Below are 24,762 nucleotides of genomic sequence, written 5' to 3' on the forward strand. Positions count from 1 at the left end.
TCTCTAAGTGTTACCATAAATTCCCTCTTCATTAGTTTAAACAGCACGGCGCTACATCCATCCCATGATTCATCTGGACAGTTCTCCTAAGAGCCACGCAGTGTGTACCATATCTCTTCCTCTCCTCCAGACGCTCCCCTCTACTCCCTTCGTCCCTCCACCCCATGTCCTCCCTCCATTATTACCTCTCCATCTGCACAACTCTTTTTCCACTCTTTCAATCACTCTCTCCCTTGATAATAATTCCAGGATTCCAGTGCTGTGGTACAAAGTGCTTCTGATAGAGAGATTGAATCTAACCCTTACTTGGTTATGTGCATTTTTGTCAGTGTTATTTGTTTGTTTTAAGTGGAGACACTTTTTACCCACTTTCTGTCCTTGAGAACGGAGATTAGCTCAATGTTCTGTAACAGTGAAATATGGAGAGTTTTCTGGTGGTGCTATTAAGTATTACTCTCCTTTTGGTCATATGTTCACCATACTTTGAACCAAAATCAACACACAAGACCTGTCTGTACTATCGGTGGAAGACATTTGACAGCACAGCATACTAAGGAGAGGTAAGGAGAGGTAAAGATTGACACCAGTCCAGAGTCAGCAGCAGCCCATTACCACAGCAGTGGCAGCTTAGAGAGATATGCTTTCATACTCATATCACATATCACATGATTGCTCTCTCCTGCGCAGTCTTTTAGCCTCCACGGTCTCATGTGACCAGGGTTCTCGGCTCAACTCCCAGGTGAGAGCATGGAAATCCACTTGAATCACTTTGCTAAAGCATCCAACAAACTGAAGTGTGAAATGTAAGACACACAAATCATCCTGGATGGATGAACGAGCCACATGCGAGACATAAAAGTAATGATAGCAATAATAATCTTGGTTAGGAGCCAGGAGGTAGAATTATGACTTTGTCAATGCAGTGAAATATATGCCTTTATTCTAAACTTGATGGAGAATCTGAGTGTGAATGACAGATGGAGCTGTTGTTTCCACAGGGATGGCAGACAGCTATAGTGATTCTGTGGAATAGTGCCTGGGTGGCCCGTTGGTGAGATCCAAGCAGGCTGTAAAGCTTCAGTTATACTCCTACACTCTTAGAAAAAAAGGTTCTATCTATAACCTAAAAGGGTTATTCGGCTGTCCCCATAGGATAAACCTTTGAAGAACCTTTCTGGTTCCATGTAGAACCATTTTGGTTCTATGTAGAACCATTTGGGCTCTATGTAGAACCTTTTCCACAGAGAAACCAAAAAGGGTTTTCCTATGGGGACAGCCAAAGAACCCTTTAGGAAGCCTTTTTTCTTAGAGTGTAGTCCACTAAAACCTGTATATGTTTTATGCACCAGAATTTGTGTGAGTCTGTGTGTGTCCTGCCCATCTGTGTCAGTCTGTGTGTGCATGGATATGAGTGTGTGTATATGGAGTGTGTGTGATCTGGAAGGAAGGAGCAGATTGGCTTTGGGAGATCAAAGCTGTAATTTAATCAGACGTTCAAAAATAGCCCGAGCTGGAAGTTTGATTAAAAAACTTGTGCATCTGTATAAGGAGGCTGGTTCAGCCTTCTCCATGCCTGGCCCTGTGGATGGACCAGCATCCAGTCAGCTGATTAAAGCCCCACAGGACCCCTTCACTGGATAACGCTCTCTGAGTGAATAGACTGGGAGTGGTCGACAGGGGAGGGGGTGTGTGCGTGTGAATAGAGTCCCAGTCAGTGCACTAAATCACCATAGGTTCTCCTTTACTACCAGACACCGTGTCTCCCCTCCTCTCCTCTAGCCCCCCTCGATGAGTACCAACATCATTAAAGACAACAGTCCAATCCAGGGACCCTGTGCTCCTCATGACGATGAGGATGTATTTCATTATGGCTCTGATTTACAAGTGGAGATCATTGGGCTGGTATACCTCTTGTGTTTCCTCAGAGGTCATGGAAGAAGCTGCCCTCTAAACAACACAGAGTTGTGTTAGGCTTCCACATTGTCTAATCAGATTGTGATAGGACACATGCTTTGTTAATGGCCAATCATCAGAGGTTCATTAACCACCTGCTGTGCTGCTCCATTATATATGTATTATCACTGAGCAGCCATGTGTTACAATCCACGTGCGTGACCGTGCACAGTACAGTGACGTCCTATGATATGAATCACGATGCATGATGACGCAACTGTATATTATGATGTCGTTACAGACGGTCAAAGGATAACCTGTAATTGAACCTGCCAGATTTAGATCAGCTGTGTGCAAGGCTGTTACAGTAAATAAGCATGATCAAAGTCAATTCATTCTTGGAAAAGACCAAACACTTCCTCTAGCCACATGCTCTCTCCCTCTCTACAATGTGTTGTCTCTGATTGATACAGCCAGTGCCATTAGTTGAAGTATTAAAAGCCAGGAGGCTCTATTAACCACTGTTATCCTCACGGCCTGTAGACTAAACACTCCCGTAGTTCCACTGTTATCCTCACGGCCTGTAGACTAAACACTCCTGTAGTTCCACTGTTATCCTCACGGCCTGTAGACTAAACACTCCTGTAGTTCCACTGTTATCCTCACAGCCTGTAGACTAAACACTCCTGTAGTTCCACTGTTATCCTCACGGCCTGTAGACTAAACACTCCTGTAGTTCCACTGTTATCCTCACAGCCTGTAGACTAAACACTCCTGTAGTTCCACTGTTATCCTCACGGCCTGTAGACTAAACACTCCTGTAGTTCCACTGTTATCCTCACGGCCTGTAGACTAAACACTCCTGTAGTTCCACTGTTATCCTCACGGCCTGTAGACTAAACACTCCTGTAGTTCCACTGTTATCCTCACGGCCTGTAGACTAAACACTCCTGTAGTTACACTGTTATCCTCACGGCCTGTAGACTAAACACTCCTGTAGTTCCACTGTTATCCTCACGGCCTGTAGACTAAACACTCCTGTAGTTCCACTGTTATCCTCACGGCCTGTAGACTAAACACTCCTGTAGTTCCACTGTTATCCTCACGGCCTGTAGACTAAACACTCCTGTAGTTCCACTGTTATCCTCACGGCCTGTAGACTAAACACTCCTGTAGTTCCACTGTTATCCTCACGGCCTGTAGACTAAACACTCCTGTAGTTCCACTGTTATCCTCACGGCCTGTAGACTAAACACTCCTGTAGTTACACTGTTATCCTCACAGCCTGTAGACTAAACACTCCTGTAGTTCCACTGTTATCCTCACGGCCTGTAGACTAAACACTCCTGTAGTTACACTGTTATCCTCACGGCCTGTAGACTAAACACTCCTGTAGTTCCACTGTTATCCTCACGGCCTGTAGACTAAACACTCCTGTAGTTCCACTGTTATCCTCACGGCCTGTAGACTAAACACTCCTGTAGTTCCACTGTTATCCTCACGGCCTGTAGACTAAACACTCCTGTAGTTCCACTGTTATCCTCACGGCCTGTAGACTAAACACTCCTGTAGTTACACTGTTAATAACACAACACCATTTATGGGGCACTCCAATCCCACATAATGTTTCAGCTAAAAACACCTATTTAAAGATCTATAAACAACGAGACTATCTATTTGATGAGTTTATCATCTTTATTAGAGCTCATGTTTTTAGTGGAGAGTTTCATCTTCATATCACCTCCAATCCTGTGTTGATCCACCTTCCTTCACTTCCATTTGGAATGTTCATTTACAATGAGATCACTCATGGTGTCTGAGTGTACCAGTGAATTACAACATTTTAGTGGTGTAAGCCTGGAATTCAATCCAAGGTGCGATGTAAATAAGCATGCTACACTGACTAATGACTAATAATGTGCCTTTTATATGCAATATTCCCAACGTCGGCGGAGATTCACGGTAAAATCTACAGATGTTGGCTCAACCATAAATTACCTTAAAAAGTTCAATGTGTGTCTTTACAATGATCCTTGGATTGAGTCATGGTCTATGTATTTGTTGTTCTATGTACGTCTGCTTATAGGACATACAGCATGCATGACCTTTCACCATTCATTGCTGGTAATGTTCTGTATGTAAGAGAATTTCACTAGAGCCTCTGAAGGAATGAACTTCCCCCCTCCTCCTCCTCTTCCTCCCCTCCGTCCCTCCATCTCCCCCGCGCCCACTCCATCCCTGACCCTTTCCACTCAGTTCCATTTACCAGTGCACAGAGTATGATTTCATTACACCATCCTTAATTGTGTCTGCAGCATCCTAATATGCTCTGGCAAAACAATAGGGAGGGGGAGGAGGGATGTAGACGGGGACGGCGGGCCGAGGGGATGTCAAAGCTTTTATTCACTGGCTTTTAAGAAGCTCTCTATTCCACGCTGCTGCACTTCCTCTCCGCAGGCCTGGGCTGAGTGTGCCTGTACACTGAGAGAATAGGCCTTCAGTAAGTCGCCTAACTGCCTGCCTGCCTCAATGAGTTATATCCCCCAGTTTATGGTGCAGAGGGAGGAGAGGGATGGAGGGAGAGAAAGGAGGCGAGAGTGAGATGTTGTAGCTTCAACATCTTAACTGGCTGCATCACCGCCTGGTATGACAACTGCACCGCCCTCGACCACTAGGCTCTACAGAGGGTGGGGTGGACGGTCCAGTACATCACTGGGGCCAAGCTCCCTGCCATCCAGGAACTTTATACCAGGCCCAGGAAGGCCCAGAAAATTGCAGAAGACTACAGACACCCAAACCATGGACTGTTCTCTGTGTTCCTGTCAGACAATCGGTACCGAAGCATCAGGTCTCAGACCAACAGGCTCGGACATATACGCTGCTGCTACTTTTCACTTTACCCTGATTATCTCTCCTGATGCCTAGTCACTTTACCCTGCCTCCATGTACATACCCAGCAAGCACGTAACGTTCTGAGACCCCTATATTTCTTAGAGCTTGGTGAGAGCATGGTTGTTCTATGCTTACAACCTTCCCACAACTTTCTGGGAATGGTGCAGGAAACTCGCTTGGATTTGAAACATTCTCTTGACAAAATAACGTTATTTTCTTGGAATTTCATTACTTTAACAGGGTGTTTACTAAAAGTTCAAACATGGTTACATTTTTGTATATTTAAAAAAAAAGTAATATTAAAACATACAATCTATCTGTAGTGAAGCTGGTCAACATTTACTTTACATTCAGTCATCTAGTAGACACTCCCATCCAGAGTGACCCACAGGAGCAACCAGGGTCAAGCTCCCCGCCCAAGGGCAGGTCGACAGATCTTCCACAAAGTGACGTGTCGACCACCAAACCAGCGACCTATCGGCCACCGGCCCAAGCTCCCAACTGACAGGCTACCAACCATCCAAGATCCCCCTCCCCCACAGTTCCCCGAGAGCTGCCCCTCAACCAACCGAGACCCCTCGAACCTCCCCACTCCTCACCTCCAAATCTCCCCCAAAACGAACGTATGCATTTGAGTGCATATGTGGCACTATTTACATATGTGTGTCCGTGTGTGTGCACTCTTATTCCGTCATTCTATCCCCCGCCCAGCAACTCCACTCCCACATGTCTCCAGTTCCACATCCCAACCCTCAGTTTCCCTCAGTCCATCCCACCTATCTCTGCTGGCCACTCTCTACGGATTTCTACGCATCATATATCTTTCAACTATGCTGTGATGTTTAACATACAATTTGAATCTATTTAATCGAATCCACAGATTGCGAGTTAAAGATAAATACTTTTACTAAGAGTATTAGTATATTAGTAATTGACTGACCAGGTCTCTCCAGATCTCCCAACAGAACTATTTCTAGGGTCAGTTTTTTATGAATGTTATGCTTTTTCAGCCATTCCTGAACCTGAGACCAGAAACAGGCTACCTGAGGGTAATACCAGAACACATTTCAGCCTTATGTCAAGAAGCAGTGTGGAAATTTTCACTTCTGTTCTCAGAACAAAACAACCCCTCAATTTTACAGGAAACGTATGATTTCGTTCCCAGAATCAATGGGAAACCAAAAACGTACGTTCCAAGAAGACTTCCAAGAAACCAAATGTGTTAGCTGGGTATCTACCTAAATTACCACTTATCTCTGCATTTTTCTTATCTGACTTTACATCATTGCGGAAGAGCTTGTAAGTAAGCAATTCACTGTAAGGTCTACACCTGTTGTATTCGGCCCATAAATACAATTTGATTTGATTTTGATACAGAGAAGGGCAAGACACAGAAAGGGAAAAAGGAAGATGGTATAGGTTATTAGAGAAAATGTAATGAAGAAGGGGAAACGGAGAGAGAGATGAGGAGAGACAGAGAAAATAAAAGGACCTTTATGGCTATGCCTTAGCCTCTATAAATCTGACAGAAGTATATCATTTCTTGATAGAGTTAGACTTAAATAGACTGATTATGTTCTCACTTTTCTTGGCAGCCGCTGCCTGTTTACAGCTATTACAAGAGCTGACATTTCATGTCTAATCAATCTGGACAGCTGGAAATATACGACAGAGAGATGCCTGGCAGACCTCACATGGGGGTCGGAGTAGCAACGATCCCATCAGGGACATGAACCTACATCCCTCTGCTGTTCCCCGGCCTGACTGTTGGTGACACCTGACACGGCCTGGCTTACGGCCTGGGTTGTGGAGCTGAAACACCTGCTGGGTCTATTATTATATGTGGAGATCTGTTCACATGGGTTCAGAGGTCAGCCATCCACCCACAGCACACCCCCCCCACTGCTGGTTAAGCTGTCATACTGCAGCTGAGAACGATGCCCTGTCAGCAAATTTGAGATGGAATAATTTGTGTGTGTGTGCGTGCATGTGTGTGCGTGCGTGCTTCTATGCTCATATGTGTGTTTGTTGATGTTGGAGGTAAAAGAGTTAAAACACATTCCATGTCTGCAAAATGTATCATGTTGATTTCAGTGAATGTTCTCAGATATTGACAACAACAACAACAGCAGCCACGGAAAGAATCATGTTGATTTCAGTGAATGTTCTCAGATATTGACGACAACAACAACAGCCACGGAGAGTATCATGTTGATTTCAGTGAATGTTCTCAGATATTGACGACAACAACAACAGCCATGGAATTCTGTTCTCATTAAATGAAGCACTTCCATCCTGGTCTCTTTGAGGTGGCTGGTGGATTCCGTCATGTGGCGGGGGATACACTGTTCTGTATGCTTCAGTGAGAGACACTGCCATTACAGACCAGTTAAATGGTTTGTGGTTAGCCAGCCAAGGTGCCTGGCAGTCAGATGGAAATGAATGTTTCTCCCCCAGACTAAATCCAGAGACGTCTGATGATGGTGGGTTCAATAGAATCTCTCTACACAGAACAGAGCCCTCCAGGTGGAGCCTAAGGGACCAAGTCCTGGGCAGTTTGTGTGTGATTGTGTTTAAAGTTAGAATTTACCCTTGATTTAAGGTGTTATGGATTGACAACTGAACAGGGGTGGCTATATACCAGAGGAGGCTGGTGGGAGGAGCTATAGGAGGACGGGCTCATTGAAATGGCTGGAATGGAATATATGGAACAGTATCAAAGAGTGTGTATGGGCCAGGAGGAGACTGAGTACAGGGACAGACAGGGTTGTCATAGAGGGTTCAGAGATTTGACAGTGCACTGATGCTGCTCAGCTGGCCATTCTGTCTTAAATCCCTCATCAGTTGACTGTCTTCCTGGATGAAGATAAAGGGGGTGGGGTGGGGGGTCGGGAGGCAGCAGAGGCCCTCTGAACCCCAAAATATGGCACACACCTGTAATCCTCCAAGCCTCTGGAAGTATTCTGGGGCTGGACAACATACAGCAGTACATCTCTGTAGATACTCAATGGAGAAACAAGGTCTTTAAGGCTATAGATGAGGTCTTTAAGGCTATAGATCAGGTCTTTAAGGCTATAGATCAGGTCTTTAAGGCTATAGATCAGGTCTTTAAGGCTATAGATTAGGTCTTTAAGGCTATAGATCAGGTCTTTAAGGCTATAGATCAGGTCTTTAAGGCTATAGATCAGGTCTTTAAGGCTATAGATCAGGTCTTTAAGGCTATAGATCAGGTCTTGTATAGTAACTTTGAAAAATTGACTTTGTAGTTTGATTTTCTCGAGCACTGGTCAGTCGTGCCATTGGCTTGATTGCACTCACTTAGGGCCATTTGGGTCTTCATTAGAGGGAGCTTACATTCATTATCCCACATATCACATACAGATGTAGGATCCTAATTTGAGCACTCTTTTGTTGTTGAGAATGCAAACGTGTAGTGTATTCAAGGTTTAAAAGGCTTATAAAGTTTGTAATTGCCACTTTAAAATGTCAGACTTGATTTGCCCTAACGAAAAATGTAACAACCCCAACAAAAAATGTACATTAATTATAATCCACATAATATTTCACATTTCCTGTTGCTGCAGGATTATTTTCCTGCTGTAGCAAACTGGCTCAAATGAAGATCCTCCATCTGTACGTACGGTAATACAACTGAGTAGTCTTCTGACCTCACAAATGGACATGGAGTGCATACAGTAGGTTTTATGCAGAGAGAAGCATATTGAACACTATACCCTCTATTATCTAGCTATTTCAGTGTCATAGAAAGCTCTACACAACTCAACTTTGCTTTTATCTGCACCCATCTATGCTAGCTTTACCGCTAATGTACATGCATGCATTTGAATAATTGAGGTGAATTTAAAGACTCACATCTAGGCTTTTAACCATTATGATATGTGGAGCACGTCACTGAGAAGAAAGGGCAGAAAGGGTCTTTGTGATTTATAATTGGGTCGGGCACTTTCCTAGACAAGCCTGCAGCGCCAGCGAAGGACCCATGTATGGTCTTTTGTTTTGATCCTCCTCAGCTTGTCTGATGCATTGAACCACCTCTCTTAACAGACACACTCACCAATGAGTCACGGTAAAGAGAACCGCAATGAGATGCATTGTAAAACCTGACCCCTTATTCCTTACTGCACAATGTGATGCTCTCTACTGCATTATAGCATAGGTCATAGGTCACTCCCCACACAAACTATCCGCAGTGGACATTATACATATACTGGTGTGTTATGGTACTATAAATCCCACACAGCACAGCATACTAAGAAACTGTAATGATTCATGATTAGTAAACTGAGGCTTGATTGTCCTCACAGAAGTCTGGAGATTAACTAATAAAACCAATGGAAAATGCATTGGACTTGTTCATTGAATCAATTTAAAACAATAGAACAACAGGGTATGTCATTGTTAACAGTTTGGCAGCTTCTTAAGTTATGAAGTCAACAAGCGTTTGACAGGGGATGCTGTCTGTGCTCAAGGCTTCCAGTTTGACAGAGAGAGCATCTTTTCTCCTCTCGATAGAAGATTATTCCTCTGCTCGCCTTGTAATGTTGATGTCAAGTTTTTCCGAGTAGACTAACTTGATTGGCACCTCAAAAATGCATAAAGTTGAAGAATAAAATGATGCAGTTACTCAATGTGAATGTGGTTAATTCCAACATTTCTGAGGGTTCTAACCTACCCACGTCCATCCTGTGTTAAAACTCCATGACCTGAACCTGCACCACATGCCTGTACTACACTGTAAGAACAGCCATGCAGGATTCAGACTGTATACCCATACCAATTACAATTAACAAAGCAATAAAGCTAACGAATGCTCATTTAGTTTATCTACACAGCAATCTCATTGCCATAATGCTATTTTAATGGTTCTTATTGCAGTAACAACCTAAACCATAACTTCATTCACTGTCTGCAGTGCTGTATACAGTCTGGCTGGCTCTAGTGTGTGTGTGTGTGTGAGACAGTCAGGGGGCAGCAGTCAGCAGAGCTCTGGCTCTCAGCCTCCAGGACCTGCTAATAAGATAGCTAAAGACCGTGGTCCCTGGTACAACAACACCTCCTCCATTCCTCTATGCTACAGACCCTGGTCCCTGGGTCTCTCTGCTCCCTGGTACAACAACACCTCCTCCATTCCTCTATGCTACAGACCCTGGTCCCTGGGTCTCTCTGCTCCCTGGTACAACAACACCTCCTCCATTCCTCTATGTTACAGACCCTGGTCCCTGGGTCTCTCTGCTCCCTGGTACAACAACACCTCCTCCATTCCTCTATGTTACAGACCCTGGTCCCTGGGTCTCTCTGCTCCCTGGTACAACAACACCTCCTCCATTCCTCTATGTTACAGACCCTGGTCCCTGGGTCTCTCTGCTCCCTGGTACAACAACACCTCCTCCATTCCTCTATGCTACAGACCCTGGTCCCTGGGTCTCTCTGCTCCCTGGTACAACAACACCTCCTCCATTCCTCTATGTTACAGACCCTGGTCCCTGGGTCTCTCTGCTCCCTGGTACAACAACACCTCCTCCATTCCTCTATGCTACAGACCCTGGGTCTCTGCTCCCTGGTACAACAACACCTCCTCCATTCCTCTATGCTACAGACCCTGGTCCCTGGGTCTCTCTGCTCCCTGGTACAACAACACCTCCTCCATTCCTCTATGCTACAGACCCTGGTCCCTGGGTCTCTCTGCTCCCTGGTACAACAACACCTCCTCCATTCCTCTATGCTACAGACCCTGGGTCTCTGCTCCCTGGTACAACAACACCTCCTCCATTCCTCTATGCTACAGACCCTGGTCCCTGGGTCTCTCTGCTCCCTGGTACAACAACACCTCCTCCATTCCTCTATGCTACAGACCCTGGGTCTCTGCTCCCTGGTACAACAACACCTCCTCCATTCCTCTATGTTACAGACACACTGCACCTAATCAGACACACACCACACAGTCCTTCCCTGCTCATATGGATGCATTGATAAAACAGGGCCTTGAGTAGCTAAACAAGTCTTCTGCAAAGCAAGGCTCATCGTCAAGCTAATGAACCACAGACTGCTGCATCTGAAAGAGAGAGAGAAAGAGAGGGAGAGAGAGAGAAAGAGACAGAGATATGATAAAATGTGAAAGGAGGGGGAAGAGTAGGGATGTAATCTAATACAGTTTTGTAAAAGCATTTCCATCAGGACGGGGCGAGGGTCCACGTGGGCTGACTAACGACAAGAACAGCTGCATCTGTACAGTTACACAATCCTGTCCTACACAGAGGAATTTGGCTAAAGGAACCAACACTAGAAGGGGTTGTTTCAGGGTTTGTTGGAAGCTCATTCTTAGCTTGCACATTATACTGCTGTTTTCATTTAGGAAAAGCCTATTCAGAGATCTTTTCCACTGTTCAGATTACATTACAATGGAGAAAACATGGAGTCATCAGTGTGAAATCAGAATTGAAACAAATGCTTCAAGTGAAATGAAAGAGCCAAAATGAGGTAAAACATTTTTTTAAGGGAAAGGCTTTCGGGAGTAGGTCCAATGTTGGCCTTCATCCTCCTGTTCTCTCATATCATATTATTGATCACAGAGTTCTTAATATGACCAGACCAGTCTACAACACTTATACAGTGGTCCTGTATGGCTCAGTTGGTTGTGGGTTCAGTTCCCAGGACCACCCATACGTAAAATGTATGCACGGATGACTGTAGGTCACCTTGGATAAAAGCGTCTAACAACGTTGTGTGGTCATACCATTTGGAAGCCATTAAGCATTATACTGTACATGAGCAACCCTATATCACACTATATAGCAGTCCGTCCATGATCACTGGCACAGTTTACCAGTCCATGTGGTCATTTAACAGAACACGTGTTCATTTACAGTACAGTGTGTAACAGTATACATGGTAATACAGACCCAATGGAACTCTCCCGGCCTGTGCCATCAGGCCATGTCTTTATTAATTCCCATGCTGTAATGAGATGGAGGGAGGGAGGAGAAGAGGGGGGGATCTGTTAGGTTAGTCTGTCCAGGCTAGGTTTAGGTTTACCCCTCTGCAGGGTCTGCTGTTTTCTTTTAGGAAAAGCCATTCTATTCAGAGATATTTTCATTGCTCAGATGACATTACAATGGAGAAAACATGGCCTAGGCTCTGGTCTTAGTATTGCACTATTTAGGGAAAAGGGGGCCATTTGGGACATACAGATGTTGTAGACTGGGAAGGCTGGTGGAGAACAGGGAGCTATAGCAGGACTGTTGAGATCTGGTGACACATTGAGAAAACAGGGTGTGAAAATGGATGAGAACAGTAAGCTCTCCTGACAGATGTGTTGACAAGGCTGCAACAGAAGGGCTCATGGTGAGGGTTTAACTGTGAACCGGCCAGATAGGATGGAGGTAGAGAGAGAAGGAGGGAAAGAGAGAAGGGGAAGAATTGGAAAGGAGGAAATTGGAGTGGACTTTCACTCTCATGTCGTCTTCTCTCTCAGCTGTGATTAGTCATCTTGTTTTTCTGACCACCCTTCAGCCCTCCCTCCAAATTAGTAACTGTCAGACCCTGTCCCTCTGTGGCGCTGATTGATGACCTCATCGGGGAGTTAACATGACACTTTGTGTCAAGTTTGGAGACAACCACTCACCTACTAGTCTTTCCTCCTGCCTTTTCACCAGAGACCAGTCATCCCCTTTTCACTTATTTTCCCTATTTCCCATTCCCCTCTCTATTTCTGTTTCTCTCTCTCACCACATGTGGCGAGCAGATTTCTGGCACAGCATTAAAGTGGAAGCAGGGTAGGTCGTTGTAGTGAATGCAGGGATCAATGCTAAGGTAGGTGAGGATGTTTGACTAAGGCCCCTGCCAGAGTTCCAGCTTGAAGGGCTTGGTTCACCCTGTCCTGAGACTTCTTGCATTGGGACACTACCCACGCCCATAGGTTGTTGATGCATGGCTGGAACTCTGATGGATGACTCAGGGTGCTCTGGGTGGTGATAAACTCAGAGGTTTATCTACATTACAGTCTGTTGGTGTGTCCTCAGAGCACTAACTGTAATTTACTGCAAGAGAGCAAAGGTGACCAGAGTTGGAGAGTTAAAGTTTACAGTCAGTCCTTTATTCTATCAGAGCTACTTGATATGATGTGTTTGATATGATAAGTTGATATGTTTTCTTTCCATGTCTCATTGCATTCTTCCATTTGATCACAGACATACACATGATCCTACAGATATAGGATCTTAATTTGAGTCAGTTTGCTACGGCAGGAAAATAATCCTGCAGCAACAGGAAATGTGGATTATAATGAATGGGCATTTTTCTAGGCGTTGATACATTTATCGTTAGGGCAAATCAAGTCAGAATTTACAAACTTTAGAAGCCTTTTAAAAACTTGAATACACTACAAGTTTGCATTTCCTGCTGTGCAGGAAAATTCTCAACAACAAAAGAGTGATCAAATTAAGATCCTACATCGGTACTTTTATTTTAGTTTGGGAGCTGTCGTCTTCATTACCATGCATTGGCAACCGTTTATAAATGTTTAACAGAGGGTCTCATCTGGAAAATACAGTCGTTTTTCAGGGCAACTTGTTACTGTGCCAACATGTTGCGAAATCAGTGTTTGTAATGCATTTCCTGAACAATAAAATCCACTGTGGTTTCAGCGTGGCTTTGTACTGGGAGAGTAATGATCTATAGGATGTGAGGGTTCTATTAGCTGTGCTATGGTTAAATATATTTGTGCTACTCAGAATGATATGTAATGAGTTTTGACTCTTCATATAAATAAAGTAACAATGGATAACTCCAACTAACCCTTTAAATACTTTATGAATGCCAATGAATTCAAGCCCAGAAAAACACGTTTAGCATTTGCATCACTTCACTTCCTGGCAGACACATCACATTATTATAAAAAAATGTATATGCTTTTTTTTGTTTTCTTTTCTTATCTATCTATGTTTTGGACAGTAGCCCACTTCCCTGGTTGGTTGCTGGCACCACATTTTTAAGTCGGTAATGCTGCAGTTGTTTGTTTGTCTGTTTCTGGTTTAAAAAGTAAAACAAACAAAACATTTATCAGCCAGCTTGACTGGTGAGATGAAGAAAATAATGTGAGACTTATTCATTCTTCATAATGTCATCTAAGGACTGGCAATGGTGTAGATGGGGTGGGGTGGGGTGGGGTGGGGGGGCACGGTAGCCCCTCTGGGCAGTATCCCATTTACTACTGTTAAAAGGGATGATTTCCCCTTGATATGGTATATTCAGCGATGAGCGGAGAGAGAAATGGAGATGAACTACTGCTGCCGAATGACAGGCATGCTTTATTGTCTCAGTGTAATGGACTTGACACAAACACATGCAGGCAATTATCATTAAAGTGACTCCCTAGCTCATTACAGTACGGTACGGGCAGAGCAGCCTCCTCTTCCTCACTGTCACAGGGACAGTCATGTAGGCAGCCTGAGTCAGAGTCAGGGAGACGTGCCCTGTGTACCCAGCAGCCTCAGGCTTTCCCTGGGGGGACGTGTGTGGGATCCATAGCAACCCTGCTTTCTTCTGGCTCTCTGTCAGATATCACGTCTCACTGACTCAGTGACTCATTCATTCACAAACACAAGCGCACACGTATACATGGACACACACACAATATTACTTACGTATATAGACTGTATTCCAAACATGCAAACAACTTGTCCCTTGCATAAGCATCTGCATGCAGTCACATGCTATACACACAGGGGGCCCACATACCCACCATATGCACGTAGGAGATGCTTGGTGTTCAGACGGCATAGAGCCAAATGCATCTGAGCCCTGCAGAGAAAAACAAACTCACGGTATATTGTTGGTGACAGCGATAGAGGGTTTGAATGATGGACTACGGAGAAAAAGTCAACTGTTACACTCTTTGAAACCAGGCCCTTGTTGTATTAGGAGTTTGGAAGGATAGGTAGGCTGCTTCCTCAGTTTCTCAGGTTCATGTAACTGATACCAACAATGCTAAGCAGGATTTGGCTTGGTCTAATGGTGGAATATAATTTTACCCCGTTCCGTTCACCTTGGTATTATCAGGAATGTCTGAGTGTTTTTGATCTGTACCGGATCAGACTCCAGACTATGGTGTTGTATGCCTTCCTGTCTGGAAAATCAGTTTGTGTATGCCAGAGACTGTTTAGTGTGTGCATGTGCGTGCGTGTGTTTAATAGACGCTTAAATCCACTGGGACAACAGGAAGAGACAATTACCAGGAAATAAATAATGTCTTGTCTTATCAACAAAGTAGCGATTGAAAAGAACTCCCAGAGTCTCAGGTGTGTCAGAGCAGAGATGAATGCAGACAATGTGTTCTGTCTGATCCTTTCTGCTTGTATCCCATTACTGTAAAAGCTCTGCTGACTCTCTGTGTTTAGCAGCCAACCACAATGGTTTGTTAAGGCATGAGACATCGGTCCCATACTGGGATGTAAATTACACACAAATGATCGTATTGGAGTTAAATCATCCCAATGTCTGCAGACCATGTGAAATTAGCCAGACCTAAACTCAGTCGATGGAAAATAGATTAGTTGCTTTTCAAGGCGACGGTCACAAATAGACAGTCGGGTGGTGCTGTCATTGTGGTCAATAGTTAACACAATGGGAACGGAATCACATAATGAAGAAACAGTGACAGGGTAATTGCCTCATTTGTGTGTGTGTGTCTGTGCGTGTGTGCATGCATAGCTGCATGTGTGAGTGTATGTGGCCTCATTTCCAGACTTTTGTAAGAGTGAAAGTGTTGTGGGGTGTGGTAGGGTCGGGGAGGGAGTACAATTTGTGTTGCAACGCTGTAGGTTGTGAATTACTTTTAAGTGCTCAACAGTATCACTAGTACTGCGGCATTGGAAACAGATAATTGGATATTGATGAGTAAGGGTGTGTGTGAGTGGGTGGGTAGAGAGGGGAGGGGGGCAAGACACTTACAGGGTCGGAGGCTCACAGCTGGTCTCCATCCCAGGGAGGGGTATGTCTCTCTTTCCCTATTCTCCCTCTCCCTCTCTCATAAGGCAGGGTAACAGACAGGGTGGTCCCTCTCCACCTGTGTGGGAGGATGGAGGAATGGAGGATGGGTGGGGCTGTTTGATTTACTCATGTGTTAATTGCTGTGGTGTTCCAGATGGTTTCCTCATGGGCGTTCTAACACCAAGTTCTAACACCAGTTTCTACTAGCCCAGAGAGTAGAGGAGAGGAAACCGACATGTTGGATGATGCCCTGTGGCCTGTTCCAGCCAGCTCCCCACACAGATCACTACAGAGACTTGTAAACAAACACCTGAAAACCCCCAGTAAAACCCAGCAGCAGGAACAGAAACAGAGCGACTTGACCAATCTGGGGTCTATGTTCAGAAAGGGATGAAAGACTATAGGGTGGCTCTGCAGCTGTCTTTGGGTTGACTGCGTGTGCCAACGCATTCTGGGAGTGTTTTTCTGTGTATGTGAATCACTTTCTCTCATGCCTGCCTTGTTCTATGCCTACGCCTGTCGTCTTCGATCAGGCAATACGATGCCTTCATCAATCACCTTGACCTTATTCTGAACTGCTTCCAACAGGCAACGTCTCTGCTTACCAGAGTCTATAGAGACAACAATGAGTGGTAAGAGTTCTGATGTCTCACAGGCTATTCAACATGGTCAGTGGATGAGATAAAGGAGGAAGTACACCAAGTCAGAGTTTCTGTAACATTCAGGTTAGCAGGAGTGTATTTTCTATGGGCCTAATCATAGAATTCCATATAGAACTACTATTAATTCAATAGGATCTCTGTAGACCTAGTTGTAAAGATTTGTCATTTTACTTTTAAAATGTATTACCTTTCATTGTGGCATACAAACAACCAATCATGATGCCTTCATCTGAGTGTTACGCAATCACTTCAAAGGAATCCTTTACTAGGCTACCCACGCACATTCATATACTCGCAACATACAGTGCATTCGGAAAGTATTCAGACCCCTTGACTTTTTCCACATTCTGTTATGTTACAGCCTTATTCTGTAACATTAAAAAAAAAAAATTACCTCATCAATCCACACACACAATACCCCATAATAACAAAGCAAAAACAGGTTTTTAGACATTTTTGTACATTTAGAAATAAATAACTGAAATATCAAATATACATAAGTATTTAAACCCTTTACTCAGTGCTTTGTTGAAGCACCTTTGGCAGCAATTACAGCCTCAAGTCTTCTTGGGTATGACGCTACAAGCGTGGCACACCTGTATTTGGGGAGTTTCTTCCATTCTTCTCTGCAGATCCTCTCAAGCTCTGTCAGGTTGGATGGGGAGCGTTGCTGCAGAGCTATTTTCAGGTCTCTCCAAAGATGTTCGATCGGGTTCAAGTCCATGCTCTGGCTGGGCCACTCAAGGACATTAAGAGACTTGTCCGGAAGCCACTCCTGTGTTGTCTTGGCTGTGTGCTTAGGGTCATTGTCCTGTTGGAAGGTGAACCTTTGCCCCAGTCTGAGGTCCTGAGCACTCTGGAGCAGGTTTTCATCAAGGGAATCTTGTTTATCATGGTATGAGAGTCCTTTAGGTGTCTTTTGGCAAACTCCAAGCGGGCTGTCATGTGCCTTTTACTGAGGAGTGGCTTCCGTCTGGCCACTCTACCATAAAGGCCTACTAGGTGGAGTGCTGCAGAGATGGTTGTCATTCTGGAAGGTTCTCCCATCTCCACAGAGGAACTCTGGAGCTCTGTCAGAGTAGCCATCAGGTTCTTGGTCACCTCCCTGACCAAGGCCCTTTTCCTCCGATTGCTCAGTTTGGCAGGGCGGCCAGCTCTAGGAAGACTCTTGGTGGTTCCAAACTTCTTCCATTTAAGATTGATGGAGGCCACTGTGTTCTTGGGGACCTTCAATGCTGCAGAAATGTTTTGGTACTCTTCCCCAAATCTGTGCCTCGACACAATCCTGTCTTGGCGCTGTACAGACAATTCCTTCAACCTCAGGGCTTGGTTCTTGCTCTGACATGCACTGTCAACTGTGGGACCTTATAAAGACAGGTGTGCACCTTTCCAAATCATGTCCAATCAATTGCATTTACCACAGGTGGACTCCAATCTAGTTGTAGAAACACTTGAAAAATGATCAATACAAACAGGTTTCTTTTATTTGTTTTTATTTAACCCATTTTAGAATAAGGCTGTAATGTATAAAAATGTGGAAAAATGGAAGGGGTCTGAAGCCTTTCTGAATGCACTGTACATGCATTTCCAGCCTCCAAACAGTGGTGTATGGAAAGAGACTGTAACGAGTGAGCTGAGAGTCGGGAAGCAAGTTCAGGGAGTGAGTGTTTTAATAAATAAAGGAAACAATAAATACGCAACACAAACAACGCACCGACATGAAAACAGAGTCAATAACACCTGAGGAAAGAACCAAGGGGAGTGACAGATATAGGGAAGATAATCAGGAGGTGATGGAGTCCAGGTGAGTGTCATGAGGCGCAGGTGCGCGAGACGATGGTGACAGGTGTGCAGGATAATCAGCAGCCTGATGACCTAGAGGCCGGAGAGGGAGTATACGTGACAGAGACATCTGTTACACAAAACACCAAAAAGTTGAATGAGGTTAGACTTATGAAGGTCAGTGTTTGCATATATTTATACAGTAAGCATAATTAACGACATCATCCACATTGAATGTAATCGCCTCAATCACATTTCTGAGCGCTTTTCCCCCGATCTCCACATACATCCATTTTATTCATGGTTGTTCTTTTTTTCTCTTTAACGATGTTCCTTTCTTTGCAATTTCAGCTGACTCATGCTCTTGATTAATGTTCAGGTAGGAAAAAAATACATTTCAGCATTTGATTAGCGCCTCTATTTGAACGGTCCCGGCTAATCAAATGAAACTGTGTAGTGTGTCTAGCTCCCATCTGGTTTGTTGGTTTGGGATTCATCCGCACATTCTGATGATTCAGCAATTCATCACACCATGTCATATCTGTAGTCTCTGCTCTGTGTGTGTGAACCACATCTACCAGACATCTCCATGTTATTGAATGCTTACCTGATGATAAGAGAATAGAGAACTAGACTCCAACAGTCCAATGAACCCTCACATATGGTCCTGTTTTTAACTGTGGTTTGGCTAAGGTCACATGCTCCATACTTTGTGGTTTTAACATTTTATTTTCATTAGCTTGAGGCTTTTTCAGAAATACTTTCGGGGTAATTCTAAAGGGGAACCTTTTGGGTATTTTCATACAGAAAGCCAAAACTGTCAATGAGACACAAACCCACGGAGATTATTCCTGTAACTGTTGTTAAAAAAACAGTTATAGATGAGGGTCGGGAGAGTTTGTACTGGGTGCTGTCCAATATTTTTATAATCAAGGATTTCCCGGGAGAGATAGCCGACTACCAGTATTAAACATTGGCAATTTTAATGTTTTAAAGCGAAGAAGCATATTTCAGTGTATTGTGTCCACTATATTTCTTCCCAAGCAACAATGTAGAGAATGACAATCCATCAACTGACTTGCTACATTATCAACATTCAGTATCGAGGACAAATGACTTGACAAAGGTGCAATTACATTTGTTTTTATTCTATCAGATAACTAATTTCTTAGCTTTTTCAATTTTATAGTGTATTTATATATTGTAACAACTCTAAGAAATTCACATTTACACAATGCATTTTACTAGTAGGTAAGTACATGTAACATTCAGCTTTTGGGGGGACGGGGTCTGAAGTTTCTGTGGGGATTCATTATATCTTGGATATTACCATAGAGAATCATAGTGATTCCTCCTCATACATGGCATGTCTGTCCACAACCTCTGGACAAACTGAACATGTAAAACATACTGGTCATGCTCATCACATATTGCCACTTTCGCACTGTAGATAGAGTATATTGTGGTCGGTAAAATAGGACCACAGCATGTGGCAGGTACGTAGATGATGCTATATGGATTTCAACAACATTAGTAGTATGTTTTAACCTATGGCCTATACTTCCTGAAACCTTCATTAACACTCAAATGATGAAACAAAACACAGGTCATACAACAAGTGAGAATAAAAACAGAAGAAGAAGAACAGAAAGTGTTCTGAACATAACTCAAAGACACCTGACTCTGTACACAGGCACTTGTATAGCACAGTCTTTGAGTGTGCATATTACATCTAATAAGTGCTAAAACAAGAAACCGTTTACAAAAAAATACTGATTTCAAAAAAGAGAATAATATTCATAACAAAAACAATAGAAGAACATTGAATGTTTTGCATATTTATGTCTGTAACGTTATTCAGCTTTACATTCTTATATTATCTTCCTTCACTCTACCAGTGTCCCCTGCTGTGGAAAAACAGTACAGATCGAGTCATACTGTAGATTCTATATTGACACCTCTATTCACCTGTGAGACAGCATAGTGTTAGATTGGGTCCGTGGGGCCGCCAGCCACAGTGAAAGGTTCAGTTGTTCACCAGTCGTTGATGACAATCTCTCCTGTCAGTCAGTGGTATTATGCCAATCTGTTGGTCCACTGGGTCCTACTGCACTTCCAATTGAGGAGCAATATGAATCACACTGCTGTCAATAATATTGTGTGAAACACTGTGTGTGAAGCCACTGGATATGTCACAAGCAGAGAGAGGCCTCCAGGGGGAATATAGTGTGGGTGTGTTGGTCTGTTTTCTATTCAAAAGCCTCAAAACTCACTACTCTGAGAGTGTCTTCTCTACTGTATCTTTGCTACGCCAGATTATTTCTCTCTCTCTCTCGCTCTCTCTTTCTCGCTCGCTCTCTCTCAATATATCTACTTTGCTATCTACCTACATCTAAATTCAAGCATCAAACCACACCAAAGGGACCCTGAGTAATCACATGTCCCTGGGAATCAAACCTGGACTTCAAAGCAGTACAGTTACAGTAAGCGTAGCTACATTGCCAATATCTAATACCTACTGCATGTTCAGTATGCTGCGTGCCAATATAGATACATACAAAAGTGATCAAAGGCAACCCATACATACAGTTTATCATCAGAGAGAGTGTGGTGGGGGGGGGGGGGGGGGGGGTGGGGTATAAGTGCTTCAGATCACTATTGTGATACAGTAAAATGTCACTGCTCTCTCAGACACATGACAGGTGAGTAATGGTAATGTCACATTGTTGCCACTTTAAAAGCGTTCTGTATGTCTCTGTGCAGTACAGAACAGAGGGATCCAGATGAGAGCCAGCTGACTGAGTGAAGCTAAATGAACCTGAAACCCTGAGGTAATTATACCTGCCTGTCAGGAATGTCTCCCTAATGGCCCCTGTGTTTACTCCCATACCCCTACCATACCATACCGCAGCAGACACATTAGCGCCACCGCACACTCTTTAGCACACACACATATCTGCACGTGAGTGTGTGTGTGCGTGCAAGTGCTTGTGTTTATTTCAGTGAGACGGAAGTCTCTGACGAGTGTCCCATGTCTCCACTCATTAGCAAGTACAATATAATGGATAATTAATGGGAGTCTTGAGTATAGCCTACTGTACAGTGTTTGTATATCAACTCTGTATACTATTTCTTGCCAACTCTCGTCAGGCTACCATGGAACAGCCTCGAATACTGATACTGCAGAGCCTCTTTCTGATGATGTCACAGTTCCATTTTTGGCAGTTGGGCATCACATTACGTGTCAGGTCAATGAGCCAGCAATGTTCAATAGTCCAAAAGTGCTCCTCATATTGTATATCACAGATCCTGGGGTAATGGAGCTGCACTGCTGAGGAAGCCTTGTAACTCCAACCACTGAGAGGCGGATGCGCCACAAACAGACATGACAGAAACATCTCGAATCTGTTATATTCAAAGCATGAATCATTCCAACAGAATCCTGGGGTCCATGTTGGATGGAGAAAAGGAGTCAAGTGTGTCAGAAAACAGAGGAGGGATGGTGTATCATGTTGCGGTGATGGAATGATGGAATGATGGAATGATCCACAGCCAATGAGAATAGGAGAGCACAGTAATCAGAGGCAACAGTATAACAACAACACAAATGTGTCAGTCCCTGTACACCTTAGGAATGTCTGTGTCTGTGGTAAGAAAAAGGATAGGAGATTTTGGAAAGGGTGACTAATGCTGCATTTAGACGAGGGACGCAGAAACCGTCATACAAGAAGAAAGCAAGCCAGGACGACGGTATGGTTGCTATGGTGATTTCGGTAAACAAACAGTGCAAATCAACATCCGGTAGAAAACAACGCTACGACAGTCAACAAAAGTTTAAATATTTTACCTCTGGTGGCATGTCCCGTCTACCGTGACCTCAACGGCATTTACCGTCGTGCTCTCATTGAAAACAATGACATCCTGACGCCGTCTACCTCGTACCATCTAAACGCAGCATAACCGTTCCCCCACTGAGTTGTGTTGAATAGATGACAGTGGGATACTATGGATCATATGGAGGATTACAACTGGCTGCTGCTGCTGAGGTCTGAGAAGACAGTCTGGTGGAGTGACGGAGTCACTGAGAGACTACTGCAGGACTAGCCCTGAGAACACACTACGATTGGATAGGAATAGATGGAGGGATGCAAAGAGGGACAGATAGTTACACGCTGAGAGAGAGAGAGTACAGACAAGGGGAGAGAGGGGACAGAGAGTTTATCTACCTCTGAGGCACAAACATTTGATGATGTGAGTGAATAGGGGGCAATTGGGGGATGGATGAATAATAATTTTAGTAAATGGTAAAAGGAAGTTGGCAATGAACTTATGGGGACACAAGATAAAACTCCTTCATGGGATAACATACTAACACACGTTTCATAAGGATTGGTCAACACCAGCTGACAGAAAAGACAGAGACCAGGATATCTAACACAGTGATGCTTCTTGGATTGTAGGTGGTAGTGATATTGCAACTTTTGTGACTTGAGGCAGACGGTTGGTGTTAGGGTTGGTATTGGCGGAGAGGTTTAGTGTTCAAAGACACACTGGCAGAGTTGGGTTCTGTGTAGAGATACTGGGTCAGCCTCTGTTGCTCCAGTCTGTCCAATAAGGGTCCATACTGGGACAAGAGGCCAGTCAGAAACCAGTGGCCACCCTTGGTGAAAAGGGGTGATAATGTCGTCAACTTCCTTGTTGTATCCAAGAAGCCCACTCAGTCTGTACTCTTATACTGTATGTCCGTTCCCACATCAAGGTTTCCATGGCAACCCCACTTCCCCCTCTCCTCCTTTTCCTCCTTCCTGTCAGCGGCTTCTCTTCCTCAGACCTGGGGGGGAGGTGAGTCAGGTCCCCCATCCACCCTCACCACTGAGAGAGAGAGAGAGAAACATGTTAAAAACATATATGGTCAGTGGTGAAGCATGCAGATGTTCTCTGGTCATATGAAGTAACGCAGTGTCAGTGGTCAGCGGTCTATGATGCTGTGTCCACTCTGACACACTTTGCCCTGTAGGGGGCCTTGTGAGGTCACAAACTCATCAACCCCTCCAACTGTTTCACTGAACTCATTACTACAGGGAGTGAGGAAGAGGGACAAATGTCCCCTTTTCCCACAAGCCCTCAACCTGTTGTCAATTGAGGGGTGCCATGGAAACGCTTCCGGAATGCAGAGGCGTTTTTTAGAGGCGCTCTGAGCTCACTGGTTGTTTTCTTGTCTTGATCAATGCACCCCTGTGCCAGCCAGAAGAGAGCTCTAATTCTAAAGGTTCTCAAGAAGTTTTTTTTTGTATCAACCACGCTATGACATCATCAGGCCTGTTTAAGTGTATGTGGTGCACACAGGCGGAGCTCGGCGAAGGCTGCTACAGTCGATCTTCTCTCATTCTACACACATTAAAAAAAAATCTTAAATCCTCTCTTTTTTCTCCTTTAGCTCTCGTTATTCATGTTGATTCTCTCCAGAGCACGTCATGCAGTCTGTGACTTGTTCTCCTTCCTGTTTAGACAGCGATCCTGCAGGCATGACAGACACTGCAGAGAGACACTGAGCAGTCTTGCTGAATCATTCTGTCTTTTCATGATAGCAGCAAAATACTTGTGTTCCTCTTCAGGATCTCCACTTTGAATGGTTCATGCAGCCCTCCCTAGACTGCAAATGTAAACCTACTGAGTCAGTTGGTGGCTTCCTTGATAAATATTGTCGACACAGAAAACCTAATGGTTGCTTTAAATGGGAACCACTGTTTCACCCATTCCAATTCAAGGGTATTGACCAGTCTTTATCAGATTCAATTCTACTGGGCACGTTCAGAATAGTCGATCTAACAGTCGATCTTCCATTAGCATGTTCAGCCGATGCTGATTTGATTTCAGGCCACTCCGAAGCTTTAAAGATAGTTGATTAAGACTGAGATTGAGATCGGTAGTGAATAGGCAATCAACTGCTCTCCTCTAACGGCAAGAATGGAATACAGGAGACATGCTGATTACCTTCTGTTGCCCCAGGGTCATTTGACCAGCCCTGACCAGCCCTAACCAGACCCCTCATACACTACCTGTCAATCAGCCGGCAGTTACATGTACGTCATTGCCTCTGGCACCTTGAGGTCTCTCATATTCCTCCTCACATTGGATTACCCTCTCTGTGATGTGATTTTGCTTAAACAAGGACTGTGATTTGTGGTTGTCTTACCTACCTTAAATTGAATGCATTGACTATAAGTCTGTCTGGATAAGAGTGTCTGCTAAATTACAAAAGTGTACATGTTAAGGTGACCTGGCCCTAGCTTCTCTCTGATTGTCACACTGTACCCCTCCCACCACTGACATTCCTCTTTCTTTTAGAACTGAGTCAATACAGACTCAAGTTATTCTATTTTACTCAACACAGAGGTCCTCACTACAATATGTTACATTTATTCATGATTAATACCAATAATGGATTAGCATTTATATAGCTCTTTTCATTTAGTCTCAAAGTGCTTTGGACAAAGCAATACGTCAGTATTTGTCCTGCTCTAAA

At 44.1% G+C, this 24,762-nt stretch overlaps 1 protein-coding gene across 1 annotated transcript in view; it reads right to left on the reverse strand.

Moving 5' to 3' along the window:
- Window positions 1-19,363: 19,363 nt before the first annotated feature.
- The window catches only part of LOC106601645 (tumor necrosis factor receptor superfamily member 16), a 46,912-nt gene continuing 41,513 nt past the window's right edge, over window positions 19,364-24,762 (reverse strand). Inside the window, exon 6 of the mRNA XM_045715380.2 lies at window positions 19,364-23,108. Coding sequence (XP_045571336.2) covers window positions 23,062-23,108 — 47 coding nt within the window. The 3' untranslated portion in view covers window positions 19,364-23,061. The remainder of the gene's footprint in view (window positions 23,109-24,762) is intronic.

This window comes from Salmo salar, chromosome 03 (genome assembly GCF_965601325.2).
Source record: "Salmo salar chromosome 03, fSalSal1, whole genome shotgun sequence".
NCBI lineage: Eukaryota > Metazoa > Chordata > Actinopteri > Salmoniformes > Salmonidae > Salmo > Salmo salar.